The 14,745-nt window shown below is 46.7% G+C and overlaps 4 protein-coding genes across 4 annotated transcripts; 2 read left to right on the top strand and 2 right to left on the bottom strand.

The window, feature by feature from the left end:
• Positions 1 to 646: 646 nt before the first annotated feature.
• F9C07_2197996 (major facilitator superfamily domain-containing protein) lies at positions 647 to 1,954 on the top strand (the record flags this gene model as incomplete). Its single annotated transcript, XM_071509423.1, is given in 6 exon segments — positions 647 to 776; positions 817 to 1,104; positions 1,139 to 1,284; positions 1,306 to 1,627; positions 1,647 to 1,780; positions 1,850 to 1,954. 6 exon segments carry the CDS (start codon positions 647 to 649, stop codon positions 1,952 to 1,954), a joined length of 1,125 nt encoding a protein of 374 aa, XP_071363666.1.
• Positions 1,955 to 3,297: 1,343 nt separating this feature from the next.
• F9C07_2225425 (uncharacterized protein) lies at positions 3,298 to 3,820 on the bottom strand (the record flags this gene model as incomplete). The annotated part of the gene is made up of 2 exons (XM_041289433.1): positions 3,298 to 3,721; positions 3,786 to 3,820. The coding sequence occupies 2 exons, from the start codon at positions 3,818 to 3,820 to the stop codon at positions 3,298 to 3,300; spliced, it is 459 nt and encodes a 152-aa protein (XP_041142454.1).
• A 4,892-nt stretch (positions 3,821 to 8,712) lies between these two features.
• Positions 8,713 to 9,134, top strand: F9C07_2225424 (uncharacterized protein; the record flags this gene model as incomplete). The annotated part of the gene is made up of 2 exons (XM_041289440.1): positions 8,713 to 8,892; positions 9,018 to 9,134. The coding sequence occupies 2 exons, from the start codon at positions 8,713 to 8,715 to the stop codon at positions 9,132 to 9,134; spliced, it is 297 nt and encodes a 98-aa protein (XP_041142453.1).
• Positions 9,135 to 10,366: 1,232 nt separating this feature from the next.
• Positions 10,367 to 11,615, bottom strand: F9C07_10037 (life-span regulatory factor-domain-containing protein; the record flags this gene model as incomplete). The annotated part of the gene is made up of 3 exons (XM_041284609.2): positions 10,367 to 11,075; positions 11,218 to 11,277; positions 11,407 to 11,615. The coding sequence occupies 3 exons, from the start codon at positions 11,613 to 11,615 to the stop codon at positions 10,367 to 10,369; spliced, it is 978 nt and encodes a 325-aa protein (XP_041142452.2).
• Positions 11,616 to 14,745: the final 3,130 nt, after the last annotated feature.

Genomic DNA, 14,745 nt, shown 5'->3' with positions numbered 1-14,745 from the left:
AAAACGATCAAAGCATAAGTTTCCAATGCACCGTTATTCTCGATATCTTGGACTTCACCCAATTGAATAGATGGAGGTCTAACATTGTCCTTGTGCAAGCCCATATCTACAGTCTAATCGGACCTCAGGGTAGCAGTCGAACCAGGATGGGGAGAGTTCGGAGAGAAATTGCATGCGTCTCGTGTACCGATGTTGCATTGCACGAGATCCCGTTTCCCTCTCCTTTATTTTTTTTTTATTAACTTTAGCTGCTTTCACATTCCGGTCGTGTGATTCACAATAATGCTCTGTTCTTGTTCGATATCTTGGGTGTTCAGTTCGGCGACTCAACTTTTACCAAGGTCGAGTGACAATCGATCCTGCCCCTCCGACTTTAGACAGGCCTGATGTGCAATCCCCGATGGAGATCCTTCCGAGCAATACGGAAAAGCAGCCAGAGCAGGATCTCAATAAGGCGGAGCCCATTTCCGAAGATAAACAACATCATGTCAATGCAAAAAGGGGACGGGCGCTTCTGCGGAAGATTGATCTTCATCTGATGATACCTCTATGGATCGTATTTGTATTCGGTTTCTTAGACCGAATCAATTTAGGCAATGTCAGCGTCTTAGGAATTCTACAGGAGTTGCAAATGACAGGAACGGATATGGCCGATGCGCTGCAAATCTTCTTCGTCCCCTACATCATATCCGACGTCCCAAGCAATGTCCTTCTCAAGCGATTCGCTCCCTCAACGTGGATCAGCATGTTGACTTTCTTCTGGGTTAGGTCCTGCTGTGCCTGCCGTGCTTCAGCCGCTAACGATGGATTGATCAGGTATTGCATGCATGTGTCAAGGGGTTGTCAACAACACATCGGGTCTGTTTGCATGCCGTTTCTTTATGGGTCTTTGCGAAGGAGGGTTCGTTCCAGGCTGTGCATATCTCTTGTCCATGTATTATAAACGGCATGAATTCCAAAAACGATTCTCCCTCTTATGGGCTGCCGGCCTCGTGGCTGGTGCTTTTGGCGGTCTTTTAGCTTACGCTCTTTATCATATGCATAACTTGGGCGGAGACTCAGGATGGCGCTGGGTCTTCATCATTGGGGGACTTGCTGTCAATTGTATCGGGTTTGTCGGCCAAGTTTCTTATTGCAGACTGGACTGAAAAAGCGAAGTTCCTGAGTAGTGAAGAGAAAGAAGTTTTGGAAGAACTCAACGCTTGCGATGTCGGCGAAGGAGCAAGAATGGACCGACTCGATGGTGCTACGTGGAGACGAATCATATCTGATTGGGAGGCCTATGTGGGTAGCCTTATCTACTAGTATCTGGGTATCACTGTTTCCGGGTACGCAACGGCCCTATTCGTGCCCTCCATTGTGAATTCGCTGGGCTATAGCGATATCGAGAGTCAAGCCCATAGCATCCCAATTTGGGCCGTCGCTGCGGTTGTCATGATGATGGATGGTATCTTTCCTTACAGATCGCTGGCGACATCGCTACGGCTTTGTTATATTCGGTGTCGTCTTTGCGAGCATTGGATATATCATATTATTGTGCCAGGCCTTCTATCTCGAGGGTTGAATGTGCATGTCCGCTACATGGCAGTGTTCTTCGTGACCACTGGATACTATATTGCTCAACCCCGTTGCGATCGTGTGGATAGCGAACAACCTCAGTGGGAATTATAAGCGCGCTGTTGGTCTTGCTATTCAGGTTGGATTCGGGAACATTGGCGGCATTATAGCGAGCAACATCTTCAACAGGGACGACGCCCCTCTGCACACTGTTGGTTATGGGGTCTCATTAGCGATGATACTGTTTTGTTGAATTATGAGTACAATTTTCGCCGCCGGCCTGTTGATCGAGAATAAAAAGAGGGACCAGGAAAAGCGTGATGATAGATTGCAGCTGGATGAAGACGTATTGAATGGTTTGGGTGATGATGATCCTCGATTCCGGTTCAGCCTGTGACTGTGAGGAACTTGAAGTGCCAGCCAGTCACATACTCTCTCAAAAGCAAAAGTCATGTTGATATATTCGCTCGTTGTTCTCGAAAGCCTCAGGAGCTAAATCTCTTCTCACATAGATAGCCTTAATGACTCTTGCATGGCCCACACCAACTGTGCTAAGATGGCTTTGGCCGTTGTAGCTGTGCTAGGATGAGTACCTCTATCTCTTTGTAGGATCAAGCAACGATTGAAGCTTGAGTGACCCTACAGATCCAAGTGATAACGACTACAGAAGCGTCTGATACCAAACTATAGTAATATTCACTTGTTGGGCTGGACAGAAGGCATTAAGGAGGACAGGTACAGGTGAATGTGCAAGGTTAAAGTCTTAGTGTTAGGATATTCTAAAGCAATCAGCCTCATACGGGTGTGGCGTCCCTTCCCCTTCCAGCAACAAACCTCTTCCATAACTACGAACTACGACAGCGAAGTCACGATAGTAACGACTATCATCATTCTAGTCACTTATGGTTGCTATTGAAACTACATCGAGACTAATGACAAGTTGATATCATAATACCACCAGCAATCATTTGAACATGCTTTTATAGCGCCAGTCGTCCAACTCGCCACCCGGCTTTTGGACGATGGGCCAAATGAGATTCGGAGCTTGGTGCCGAAACTAAATTCCAAGGAACCTTCGAAAGCAAAGACACAATCGGCCTGGTTAGCTCTGTATGGTCTATGGAGGAAGACTTCCTGGTTTGGCTGAAAACCTCTCGTTATCCGACCCGGACCCGACACTCGGCACCAGATATACACCATGATCTGAGTGAGATTGATAGCTCTTCGTAGCTGGCATGCTGCGGCTACGTCCACTTAGCATACTCACCGATGCCCGTGTCATGCACCCACGAGACGGCCAGCCATGGCAGGGAGCAGCGATGATTGAACCATCCGTGACCAGGCATATAAATTCAATGAGATGAGGCAACTTCGGGCTGATTACTATACATGGTGAAAGGATCTGCATAGTAATGTGGGAACTACCAGTTAAACACGGTAAAGGGTCAGCTGAACCAGGAAATGGGAAAGCATTCAGGTCAATCTCCACTTCCAACTGGATACCTAATACGGGACTAGGGGGTGAAGAAGCAAGTCAACTAAGCGGCATATCCACCTCAAGATCCATGTGCATGACGCTATCCGGAGGTTGACATCAGCATCTTATCATCAAGTATTCATTCAAGGCGGCCACTCATTTCCAACTGTCGGGACATCGATGCCAACAGATGATGATAGCAGAGACGAGCAAGGTGTAGAGCTATTGCAGCATATCAGCTTTCACCATGCTTGTCTTGACCATTAGGATCCCGTGACACCATTTTCCCCAAAGTGGTTGTTTCCATTCTGCATTTCAGAAATCACGGCGAGGATCTCTCGTTGGGAGGCACCAGAACGGATGATAGAGACTAACCGGGCTACAGTCTCTTGATCCTCATTGCAAACCAGATCCAGAAGTTTTTCGACAAAACTTCTGTAGTAATCCGAATCCTCGGCGTATCTAGTGAATAGGGGATCTGTGTTCGGAGTCTCGTAACCAGAGACTCGGGCACTATCACTGCTTTGGTTGTTCGAGCTTAGGTCATCCGAGCTTAGGTTATTCGAGCTTAAGTTGTTGGAGCTTTCGTTGTTGGAGCTTTCGTTGTTGGAGCTTTCGTTGTTGAAGCTTTCGTTGTTGGAGCTTTCGTTGTTGGAGCTTTCGTTGTTGGAACTTGGATTATTGGAACTGCGACGTGAGGTTAACCACATAAGTATGTGCGATCACAGTTTCTATACTGCAAGTCGATTACCTCTGCTCCAAGTTGTGAATATTCTGACTGTTCATCGTGCTGTGTGGTTTCACAGTTGTGATCGGTTGTTTAACAGAAGATCACTAAATACTCGCTCGGCAGGCACACGGTTGATATGAGAGTGTGGCAAGCTCGAATACAGAATCAGACTCAAAGGAAACGCGATGAAATATGGCCTTTAATTTGAAGCGAGTCAGTGGTGCACGGAGTCAGGGTTGGTTGGCGGACGTGTTTAAGCGAGAATCGTGGCTGCAGTTATGTCAGTACGTCTGGCGCGCAGACGTCGCTGGCGGACACAAGCGAATCTTATACGTCGCAGGGGTATCACAAGGTGGTTGACGAGGATAAAACCAATCCCCACTCCTAAGGCTCTATGGGTATAAAGGTAGCCACCGATAACTCAAAAGGAAAAGCAACCAAAATGTGAAAGGAGAAAGGAAATCTTTCAGATTGAATCACGCAACAGCATCATTTAAGTGATTTGCTCGACACCTCTGAGGCACCAGAAGCCTCCGAGAACTCAGCACGTTGAGAGGAGCTAGTTGGGTCTCCTCTCTGTCTAGGTGGCTAAAAATACGACCATTGCCAGTGGTCCATCCAGCTGACCAGATGCGGGTGCTCAGTGATTTGTTTCGATTTGACGGCCCAAATCACCCTGCATGCCACTCCAAGTTTCCGCGTACCCCTACCAGGAAGGACGGGGGCAAAGGCTAGAATAGAGCCAGTAATCTGGAATGCCCTCGGCAGCACTCGAGGGGAGACAATGAGAAAAGAGCAATGACTTCAACCAGTGATTAGTTGGGGCTATAGGGGCCTCGGAGAAAACTGCCAGCCAATCTCATGACTTGTTTTTCGTCTCCGCCACCGATTCTCGGGAGGCCTCTCGCTAACCCGGCACATCATAACGGATCTATTAAAGCTTGAACCCACTTTATTTGCCTTTTGGTCAGTCTCTGAAGTCTGCTGGGCGTTGAATTTTCTTTCTGATTCATCGAATCATGATCGAGTTTCATAGAAAGGGTAGTGTTAGGAAAAGACTTACGGGATCAGCGACTCGCGCATGACCTCCCGTCACCCACTTGTCCTAACCATGGATAGGCAATGGTCAGACATGGTCCAAGCTAGTCAACTGCCCTGAGCGTCTACAGGATAGACGTTTCTACGTGAAGATGGTTGCTTTTCTCTTCATTATCTCTCTCGTGGGGCCTTGGCGCGAATTTGCAAACCCTCCCTTTTTGTCTGCTCAATGACGAACAGCTCGCGTGTCCCATGGAAACAAACCAGTCCCATCGAGATCGTGCCATACTGGTCAACATCACTCCGCTCGAAGGAACACCATATAGCCTGCTCGTCAGATTAGCCAAATTCAAAACCGTTTCCGAACCCGACGCAGCGCGGTTGAAAATAAGTGCCACCTCGAATCTTGCCCAGCTAGATTTCCCGTTTCTGTTTCGAGAAAAGTGCAAAGCTTCAGATTGCGGAGACTATGGCTGCATAATTCAGCAACCGCCACACTTCCCTTCCCGGACGCATGACGGTCTCGAATGATACAAGCCTGTCTCAACCACTTCAAAGCTAGTCATCATAGTGACGATACCACCCATATAACGCTGGGCTTGGGGTCTGAGAAGGCCAGGATATGCCGTCTGATACTTGTATGCCGGTTTGAAGTTCCTCTGTGTCACCATACCCTTGTAAAAAGTCGCGTTCTTACCGACCAAAATCGCACCGCAGATTACCCGCAAGCCAGTTTCCCAAGATGCAACTCGTTTTGATCTTGTCCTATTTTCTCCAATATTCATTCAGTGACCGACTCGCACGTTTTGGCCGGGTGCGTGGTTAAGCATTCGTCTGATCGGTCTGGTTCATTGAAGGCGAAACTTGCAGTGGTCAAGCATACATACTTACTCAGGTTGTCATTCAAAGCCTCCACTACTGCGCCGTCGCCTCCAATATTTTGCTGTGTTCGTGAATAGATAACGGCAGCCTAGGTTGGACTGTCCTGTCGTCCAAGGGAGCTCCTTAACGACTAGCCGTGATCTGCTTGGCATACGCTCAATAATCTGAGTTTCCTCAAAAAGCAAATGTGCAGAATTCGTGGCTGTTGTAAGACCCCTCTAGATAGATAGATAAACTTTACCCGTCCAGGGTCTATCGACCTCAAAAGCTATCCGAGCGATAGATACCAGGGCAGTGTTCTATTGCAGAAAAAGAATATCTCGAAGGAAGAGCAGCTGACTGGGAGGCTGGCCTTCGCAAGCTATCTGCAAAGTGCTAATGAGATATTATCTGCGGCGTCCCACGTGATTATCAACATCGCAGTTCCCTGGTTTCATTGATGGGTGGGGATACATTAGAGTATTGCGAGTTGATGCCGTCGCTCCCTTCCGAGACCAAGGCGTCTACTGCAACAAGGCACCATGGGTTTCAATCACTCCATTGTCCAATTGTCTAGGGGCAGTCATTATTATGGTGACAGTCAAAGCATAAAAATAACGCCCTTCAAAAGAACCCAAGCGCCTTCTTCATTCCCCATGGACTTCTGCCATGTACTCGCGTCTCGCAGCTGTTTTTCACTGGCCGGTGTTTACTGCGTCTTGACATAGTTCTAACAAAACAGTTCGGCACATGGACATAAGCAGGCGGCGAGGTTTGTGAGCAATTAAACATGGGTATATGCTTTCCCTCTACTTAGAGGGAAAGGGAAGTATGCATGAAAAAAAAAAAAACAAGTCAGAAGCATCGAGTAACTCGGTCCTGAGTGGCACCAATCGGAGTCTTCCTAGGAAGGAAAAAGTATCCGGATGATTCTATTGGAACTCCACTTGACGCTCGTCCAGGTGCTCATTCAGGGGAACCTTGGGTTATGTAACTCAAAGTCACCTACTTAAAAACTGACCGCAGGTAATGATTTTGGGCAACCTGGTCAGGTGATCTGATAACTATCAAGTCCTGTGGCTGGTGCCCGCAAAACTGGTCAGTGGCCAGGCAGTACGGAGACGACCGGAGCATCTAATCGTGGTGGTTACCTATTACAGACCACGTTCAATCAGCTGGTTGGCGGTTCGGGAAGGGGTTCCATCATAGTGTCTGCCAACATTGCTGGAGGAAATGTTCCCCTGAGTATAGAAAATTGACGAAGTTCCAGCGTCAGTGGCGGGACGGGGGGTTAAGATATCTATCATTCGGAGGATTCTGCAATTCATTCAAGGATTGTCTTTCTCCACCGCAGTCAGCGGATGGGATAATGCACGCAGCGCTCATCATAGTCGACGAAGAGACGTACTATGCTCTGGGTGCCACGCAGCACTGCTCTTATTTGTGGTTCCATCATCAGATTGAACAGGGGACCTATGGGATTGTTGCCTGTGCCTAGGAAAAGCCCGAGTAGTATCTGTTATACCTGCCTACACCTACTGATTTGCCATATTTGTGTTCAGCGTCAGTGACGCCATGATAGCAGCAGAGCTATATGGCAAAGCTCGTTCGAGATCGTATCTTTTCAAGCAGTTCTGAAAGGTGTCGGCTATCCGCTCGCTTGGAAATTATATCCGGCCGCAGTGGAGTTTATGAGTGGCATTCGGCCAGCATCTGCCACTCTGCTTTGTTTTGGTTGCGATGAATATCACTTTTCAACGATGACGGAAAGTATTCCTCTCTCGTCTTCTTCTGCGATTAATGGGCAGCTCTTCGGAAGCATCCAGCGTACTGTCAACGAGCGTGATGTTTACTAATTACAACTGCCTACCCGATTCCCTCGGCACTCATAACGGGGCCAGATTTAACACCTATCGAGCATAGCGTTGCAGCCTTAGGCCAAGGCCTCCCTGCATGAATCATTCACGGCACTCCTTGAGGTGTACTAGTTAATTTAGCAATCCAAACACAAGGCTCTGTTATGGAAGCCTTTCATTTTCAAGACGGCTAACAATATCTCTTACGGGATATACAATTTGGCGCTACGACGCTGAGGTCAAGTGAGTGTACGAATCTGACAGAGAAAGGAAAGCAAGGGGGACCAGCTTCAAAGCAGCTCATCAACCACAATGTTTTTCATACTAGAAGAAATCCTACATCAAATACTGGGGTTAGCAAGCAAGGAGCGATAAAAGGGCAGAACTAAACCACCTAATATCTCCTGTGTTGGTCTCCCAAGGCGTGGGCTTACTTAGACATAAACGTCCCGCCTGCCAAAAATCCGTGACACGCCCTTGACAGGGTCTCCCTTTTTCATGTCAGGTCCATCTGAACCAATGAACTGCGCCAAGTTTCATATAAAAGTTATTTCTCTTATCCCTGTCAATCCCTTCTTACAATTCACAATTCATACATCAAGCTACAGGCAGAGATTCAGATGTGTCACCCATCCCGTGAACCCTAGTAGTAGGCAGATCCAAATCATAGTACTTTTATGCAAAACTCCAAGAAGCAAAAGAAAATAATAAAAAAAAAAAAGGAGAGAATGTTTGTTTATTACCTACATGCCCCAAACACGTCCAAATTCCAGACACACATCCCGTTAACGCGCAGTTTCAAACATTCCTCACGCCAACCCTGTTGATACACCAATGAAACCTCCGTCAACCCCATCAACAACTAAACTCTCGTCCATTCCCTCCCCATCCAAGGTCAATCTAGCAAGGTTCCCCTTGCATATCACCAGAAAAGGGACATGCGTGCTTCTTTAAAAGCATGCATCGCGCTTACCTGTCAGTAGTTAAAGAATCCTCCACATCCTCACGCATATACAATACCTTCTCTGTATATCTATAGCGTCCTTCTTAACATCCCGAATTCCCAATTGAACACCCACAATCTCATCCACATCACCACCAAAGGAAACAAGAAGAAGGCGTGAATGCCCAAAAAAACAAGCAAAGAAGGAAGGAGAAGATACCTACCGAAATCAATCAACCTAAACCTCAATATGAAGCTCAGCGGCCGCCTCTCTGCACGTTACATCTCCACCCTCTGCCTCTTCGTCACAGGGATCTACGGCCAATTTGTCGAAAGACCAAATGCAATCGATACAGGGAATACCGTCTGTATAGGAGCTTGCGTGACGAGCTTGCATGAATTGAGATGCGAGACTCCTACCGTGCCTTTGGTATGTGGTCGCCCCCTTTTGCTTTTTTTCTCTTTCCTTTTCTGTCTTTTTCCTCCTGTATATGTTTCCGCTATTTGTGATGGTAGATAGTAAACGTGAATACTAATTGGTTTCATTGTATATAGTTCCGACCAGCAAAGGAGTGCTTCGCTTGCTGTATCTCAGACGACCATGCGGATGACTGGGCGGATCATATCAAGTGGGGAGATGAGGAGGAACATCCAGAGGAGGAGGAGTCGTGATCGGGTAATTGTTTTAGTTAGCTTTGGAAGAGGCTACATGAGCTTGTGTGATTGATTGGGCTTCAAAGTTGTTACCCCTTTTTGATTGTCTTGGTTATTGGAAAATTGATGATATCAGAGTCGGGATTCGAGGAATTGTCATTCAGAGAATGATCACTACGAATACCGTTGCATATTAAACTTTGCATATTAGTGATATTAAAGGTTGAATGGAAGATCTTTAATCTTTCTTTCTTTGTTGAGAGGGTACTTGATGTTAATCTACACTAACCGTCGTCATCCTGCATATAGCCTATGCGATACAAACTTCCTATGTACAGCTTGATCAAGAGGAAACATGTCAGTTTAGAAGTACAATCCTTTCAATTCATGTAGTGTGTAGTACAGTGCATCTACTGCAATGTATGTACTACTTATCAGGGCTTGGTAGCCCTAACATAACCCTATCTGTTTAGCGCTCTGGTAGAGCGGAATACTTCTAATATTTTGATCCAGAGAAAGTATAGCCAATACAATGAGTTGATAAATACAAAAATAGGTACTAGAGAACCCATTGCTAACAATACATATGAAAGCCCTCTTTACTGGTTCCAGCCACTCCTTGTTCAGTTCTGCAGCCGATACTAGAGGGCATTGATAGGGTATTTATAGTAGATGGATCTTGAATGGAACGAGGCTTGGCCTTTATTTTTAGTACCCAAAATTGAGCGCATGATTTGCGAAGAATCGCCCTAGCGGGTCTAATTATAGTCTATTTGCCTCTCTTCTCTCTTCTTTTGTTGGTTTCTATTTACTGCTTAGAGACGTATGTAATGATGTCAAACAAAAAGCGGAAATTTTAGTACATGCATCTCAGCCCTGGAACTACGATCGGCACATTGTCACATGAACACCGCATGAAAGCCCATTTTAGCTATACCCTATCTATCTATATTGCCTATTCGCCAAACGCTTGTCTGAGCCTGCGCCAATTAACATCTATTCGGTGTGATTCGCTGAATTCTGAATGCAAAGATAGAACTACCATGTCCATTGTCCCGTAACGTCATGTTCCTCGCTTCTTTGGAGATCCGTTGACTCCTTGAAAACCATACGCAACTTTCAAACCCAAAAGAAAGATAACTATCATCCAACTTCGTCCCGTAACACCAGATCCACGCGCGCTTACAATGACAATCACGTCACTTAAGCCCCATTAAAGACAGCAGCAATCCAGCAACCCACAGGGATTCTTACTGCGGGCGTACAGGCGTATGGAGGGGTACAGTGCCCGAGATCCTGATGGCGGGGCACTTGTCATTGTGGTCCCCCCAAAGCCCACTGCTTGCTGGAAAAATGGATCCCCCATTCATGTCAACAGTAGAGTCCCCAACACGAACCTCCATGTGAGGGACAACTAGCTCAACACCCTTCGCACCATTAGCACTACCCGAGAAATAGGATTTGCGGCGTGGAGGCAATGGACGATGGGCCGGCTCGCTCAGGTAGCTCTCAGAAGCATTGCTGCTGAAAGAAGATGCCGCAGTAGATGAGGTATGCGTCAGCGACGGAGGAGCACCCGTACTACCCAACAGCGTGAACAAACTGGCTGAGCTGCGGTGTTCGACCCTGGGACGGCGCATTGGAACGGGAGCAGAACCGCTATGGAATTGAGACAGATATTGCCAGGCGTCTGATGAAGCCCGCGAGGCTGAACTACCGGTATCCATGGGTATTACCGGCTTCCATTCGGACGGGTCCTGATCCGTCTTGGAGTCATGGAACTCACCCAGTATCCGGATGGCCTGAGTCGATGTGATAGGAGCTTTGGTGGGAGTCATAGGTGGTACAATGGTTCGGGGAGACATAGGAGGAGAAGATGGGGGAGTGGTGGAAGATGGCATGGTGTGATTCGATGAGAAGGAAGCTGAGAGTGGTTTGTGGGAGTCCTTGCGACGGCAACTAAAAAAGAAGTATGAGTAGAAGTTCATGTAAGTAAATCGGTGTGAAATAGTTAGGGTGGGCACTACGGGATATAAACAGAAAACAAGGGGGCTGTGCCAGGGCAAAAGAAGATAATGACAAGATAAGGCGAGCAACATACCTTTCACTGCAATAAAGGCGAGAATTGTCCGGTATGGTAATCTGTCTCTCGCACATGGCACTGCGAAAATGGGTTAGCTTCGATTTCAGATAAGCCAAAGCTTCCAGAATGCAAGGGGAGAGCTGGTGGTAGGGCCAAGGAATAAGGAATCATGAGCTCATCGACCGATCAGAGATCAAGGAGACATACCAAAAATTGAGAAAACTGGCCGCCATCTCGGATTGACAATCGTTATCTGATTCACTGTGCCTGGTGTGTCCTGCACCCAGCTTCGAGATGGAGTGATTCACAAAGGATGTGCCCTTCCGATGTAGTGCCGGCCGGGCTGTTCTCAGCTTCGGGGCATACGAACCGGAATGAGAGCGTCGATGGTTAAAAGAAAAGTTGCCTTGAGTCATGGGTGGCGGTGAGAAATTTACGTATAAATATAATATGGACCACAGATATATCTGGAATAGTTCGACGATGGGTACCTTGCGCCAAAGGACGCCGGGTCCAGCGGTGGAGCACTAAGTCTCCCCTGAGGGCAACAAGGTATGAGGGATTTGCGGCTAGCAGGGGCGATTGAGTAACTCGTTGGAACAATTGTCTCAGACCGCCGTTGTATTGCCAAAGTAATATTTCCTAGTTGTTCTTGTTTTTTTTTCCCTTCTGGAAAATGATGTGCGATGGCGAGTCAATCAATCAGGAGGAATGCTGAGGGAGTACAAGATCTGAGCGATTAATATTGCAACCAGCCCAGTCAGCAATGAGACAAATATTCTCCAAAATTCTTCGGTCCGTATAATCAGCGATAAGCTTTCCTGGGACTTTTATCTGCAGTGGCGCATTAAATAGTCAGATAGGTCAAGAACCGAATCAACGGTAATACACGGGGGTTGATGATTGTTATCATGGGTCTCTGAGTGGGGAGAGATAAGGAAAAGAATGAACGCGAATAGATAGATAAGTAGTAACAGTGATAAGTAACATACCTCGGAATCTCTTTTCTTAGGAATTTTTATGTTTCTTTTTTTTTTTGGTTTCCAGTATCTTTGCAAGGTTTTTTATTCTTTCTTTGGATCGAGTGTTTTGTCGGAAAGCACGTGCAAATGAACAATTTTGGGAGTACTAATGACCTGTAGTACCACTATGCGGCATTAAATGATATATGTCAAGCTGCAGCCGAGGAGGAAAATCACTCGGGGGATTAGCACCAACAGGGCTGGTATGAGAAAGGGATGCCAAAGGAAGAAGTCGTCGACCGCGGGTATAAGTATAGAATGAGGCGGAAGTGTGTATATGGATCAAAGATAAAAATAAACCCAAATATCCGGCGATAGCGGTTATGTACTCCGTTCAAATAGCCAGAGCACGAGAAGAGAACAGAGAAAGAGAGACATGGATATAATATAATTGGAAAAGGAAATAGGCGGAATTCTAGAACTTGGGGTTTCCACCTGTGAAGAAAAGCCGGAATTAGCGCTGAATCATTGGATCCATTGGAATGATCTGCTTTTTCATTGAAACAGTGGAGTTTAGGCTCAGTACAAAATGGACGAGGACCCCAGAGGAGGAGCTGACGTGACCCGAGCACGTCACGGCGGAAAGGAAAGAGTCACGCCATTTGGGGAAAGGTCTAGACTGCCTGGCGTGCCTGAGGCACGGCATCCAAACGCGCAATCATTCCATGAAAACGACATAGATGTAACGACAACCACTGCTTACCTCACCACCGATGTTCCACTTTAACTCATCGGTTCAAAATTGTAACAGTACTATGGATAGTAGGGAGGAGGAAGGGGAGCGCCCATTGCCTCTGGTCTCCTATAAATAGGTGGAGTGTCTCTGAATCGGGTGGAGAAGAAGCTTGAGAAGTTGAAGTTTGAACCGAAAAGGAAAGTGACACTCTACTATTTACAGAATGCCCATACAATTCCGTGGTCCTTTCTGCCTAGATTTATATGACCCAGGGGAGGGGTTCGATTAGAATGCAATCAGGAAAAGATTTTTTTGATGATCTGTCTATAGCCCCGATAACAAAGTCCATCGGCTACCTAGTGATAATTCCCTTCCCCTCCCATTCTTGCTACATCACAACTAAACCGTCACCGTCATTTTGTCCACGGGTTCCAATAGGGATGTGATGATATTTTTCTTTTTCCCTTAACCGACCGAAGCACGCTTATCGGATTAAGGAGGACATCAAGGTCCAATCATGTTGTTCACGTTCGGATGGCCTGTTGCTTGGCCTTGATGCGTATTTGACGCGGGGCCACCACTATTGTACTTCGGGCATCCATGAATGTTTCCATAACGATAAAGGTCTGTCTCTTGACCCTCAGCTATGAACAACGCTCAGCCGGGCCCACTCCACCTGTTCTAGCCAAGTCAGACAGGCTGAGGCAAAAAAGGCATTGGCTTTACGTACATGCATTCCATGTGGACTGCATCCAGAACACTACAGTAAGCGGTGTCTGCAGTATCTGAGAACCCGTGCGCTAGGATCAACAGCCTTTCAGATCCAATGATTGCACCATATGGCACATGGTTTCGCTCAGGTACTCGCATGTCGAACTATCCATCCCTGTTCAAACAAGGAAGTGTGGACTATGACGATTTTTACCTCTTGTCCTCGTACCTTTTCTTCCTTTCTTCTTTCTTTTCCTAATTTTCATATGACGCTATGAACATCTTTTGTAGGGAAAAGAGAGGGATTGAAAAAGAGAAAAGATTATTATGTCTCCTGACCGTTTGAGGCAATTTGTCCGTTTCGCATACGGATCTTCGTCCCATTGGACATTTCAAACAATAGGCAACGCTTTATTGGATTTTTCCAATATCCAACCGGAATAGAAAGGACTAGTAGTATCTTCCCACATGTACCCACCATGCTAGTTTTCTCAACGGTCATCAACAATGGTAACGAATGTCGTAGCGATTGAGAAGTAACACAATAAAAGGCGGGGCAGCAATGGCGGGGAATAAACGAGGTCGATGATGAACAAGAAACGTATACGAACACCTCATAGTACTCAAATGGGAAACCCATTCGGTGCTAGACTCTGCATAATAATATGACATGTCCTGGATCCAGCTGTGGACCGCCTCATCGACGAATAAACATAGTTCCACTGTTGCGGACGATCCAACTTCGCCATTCAATCACATCAATTTCGATCAACAGCGGAGACGAATTCCCACTCCCCGTCCCAGGGATCGTCTTCATTCCTGCCTTACGAAAATGTTTCCCAAAACAAGTCGACTTCTAGACTCTATTCTAGACCAGCTTTTTCAAAACAGCCCACTGTGGGCCCGCCATTATTTATCAACCAGGTCCGTTTTTGCCCGCACTCTAGATTCTATCTTCTTGTTGTCTGGAGAGTAGACTGAGTAGTATGATCTTGTTCTTTGACTATTCAGCTTGGTCTCCGGCAGCCTCACTTTGCGCGACTTATTCATTCCAACCCGAATTAGTTCATACTGTAGGTAGCCGCATGGGGCAGGAGACCACTACAATGAAATAAAAAACGCCGATGCGGTGTTCCA

This window comes from Aspergillus flavus, chromosome 2 (assembly GCF_009017415.1).
Source record: "Aspergillus flavus chromosome 2, complete sequence".
NCBI classification, from domain to species: Eukaryota; Fungi; Ascomycota; class Eurotiomycetes; order Eurotiales; family Aspergillaceae; genus Aspergillus; species Aspergillus flavus.
This window is presented reverse-complemented; position numbering and strand designations above follow the sequence as displayed.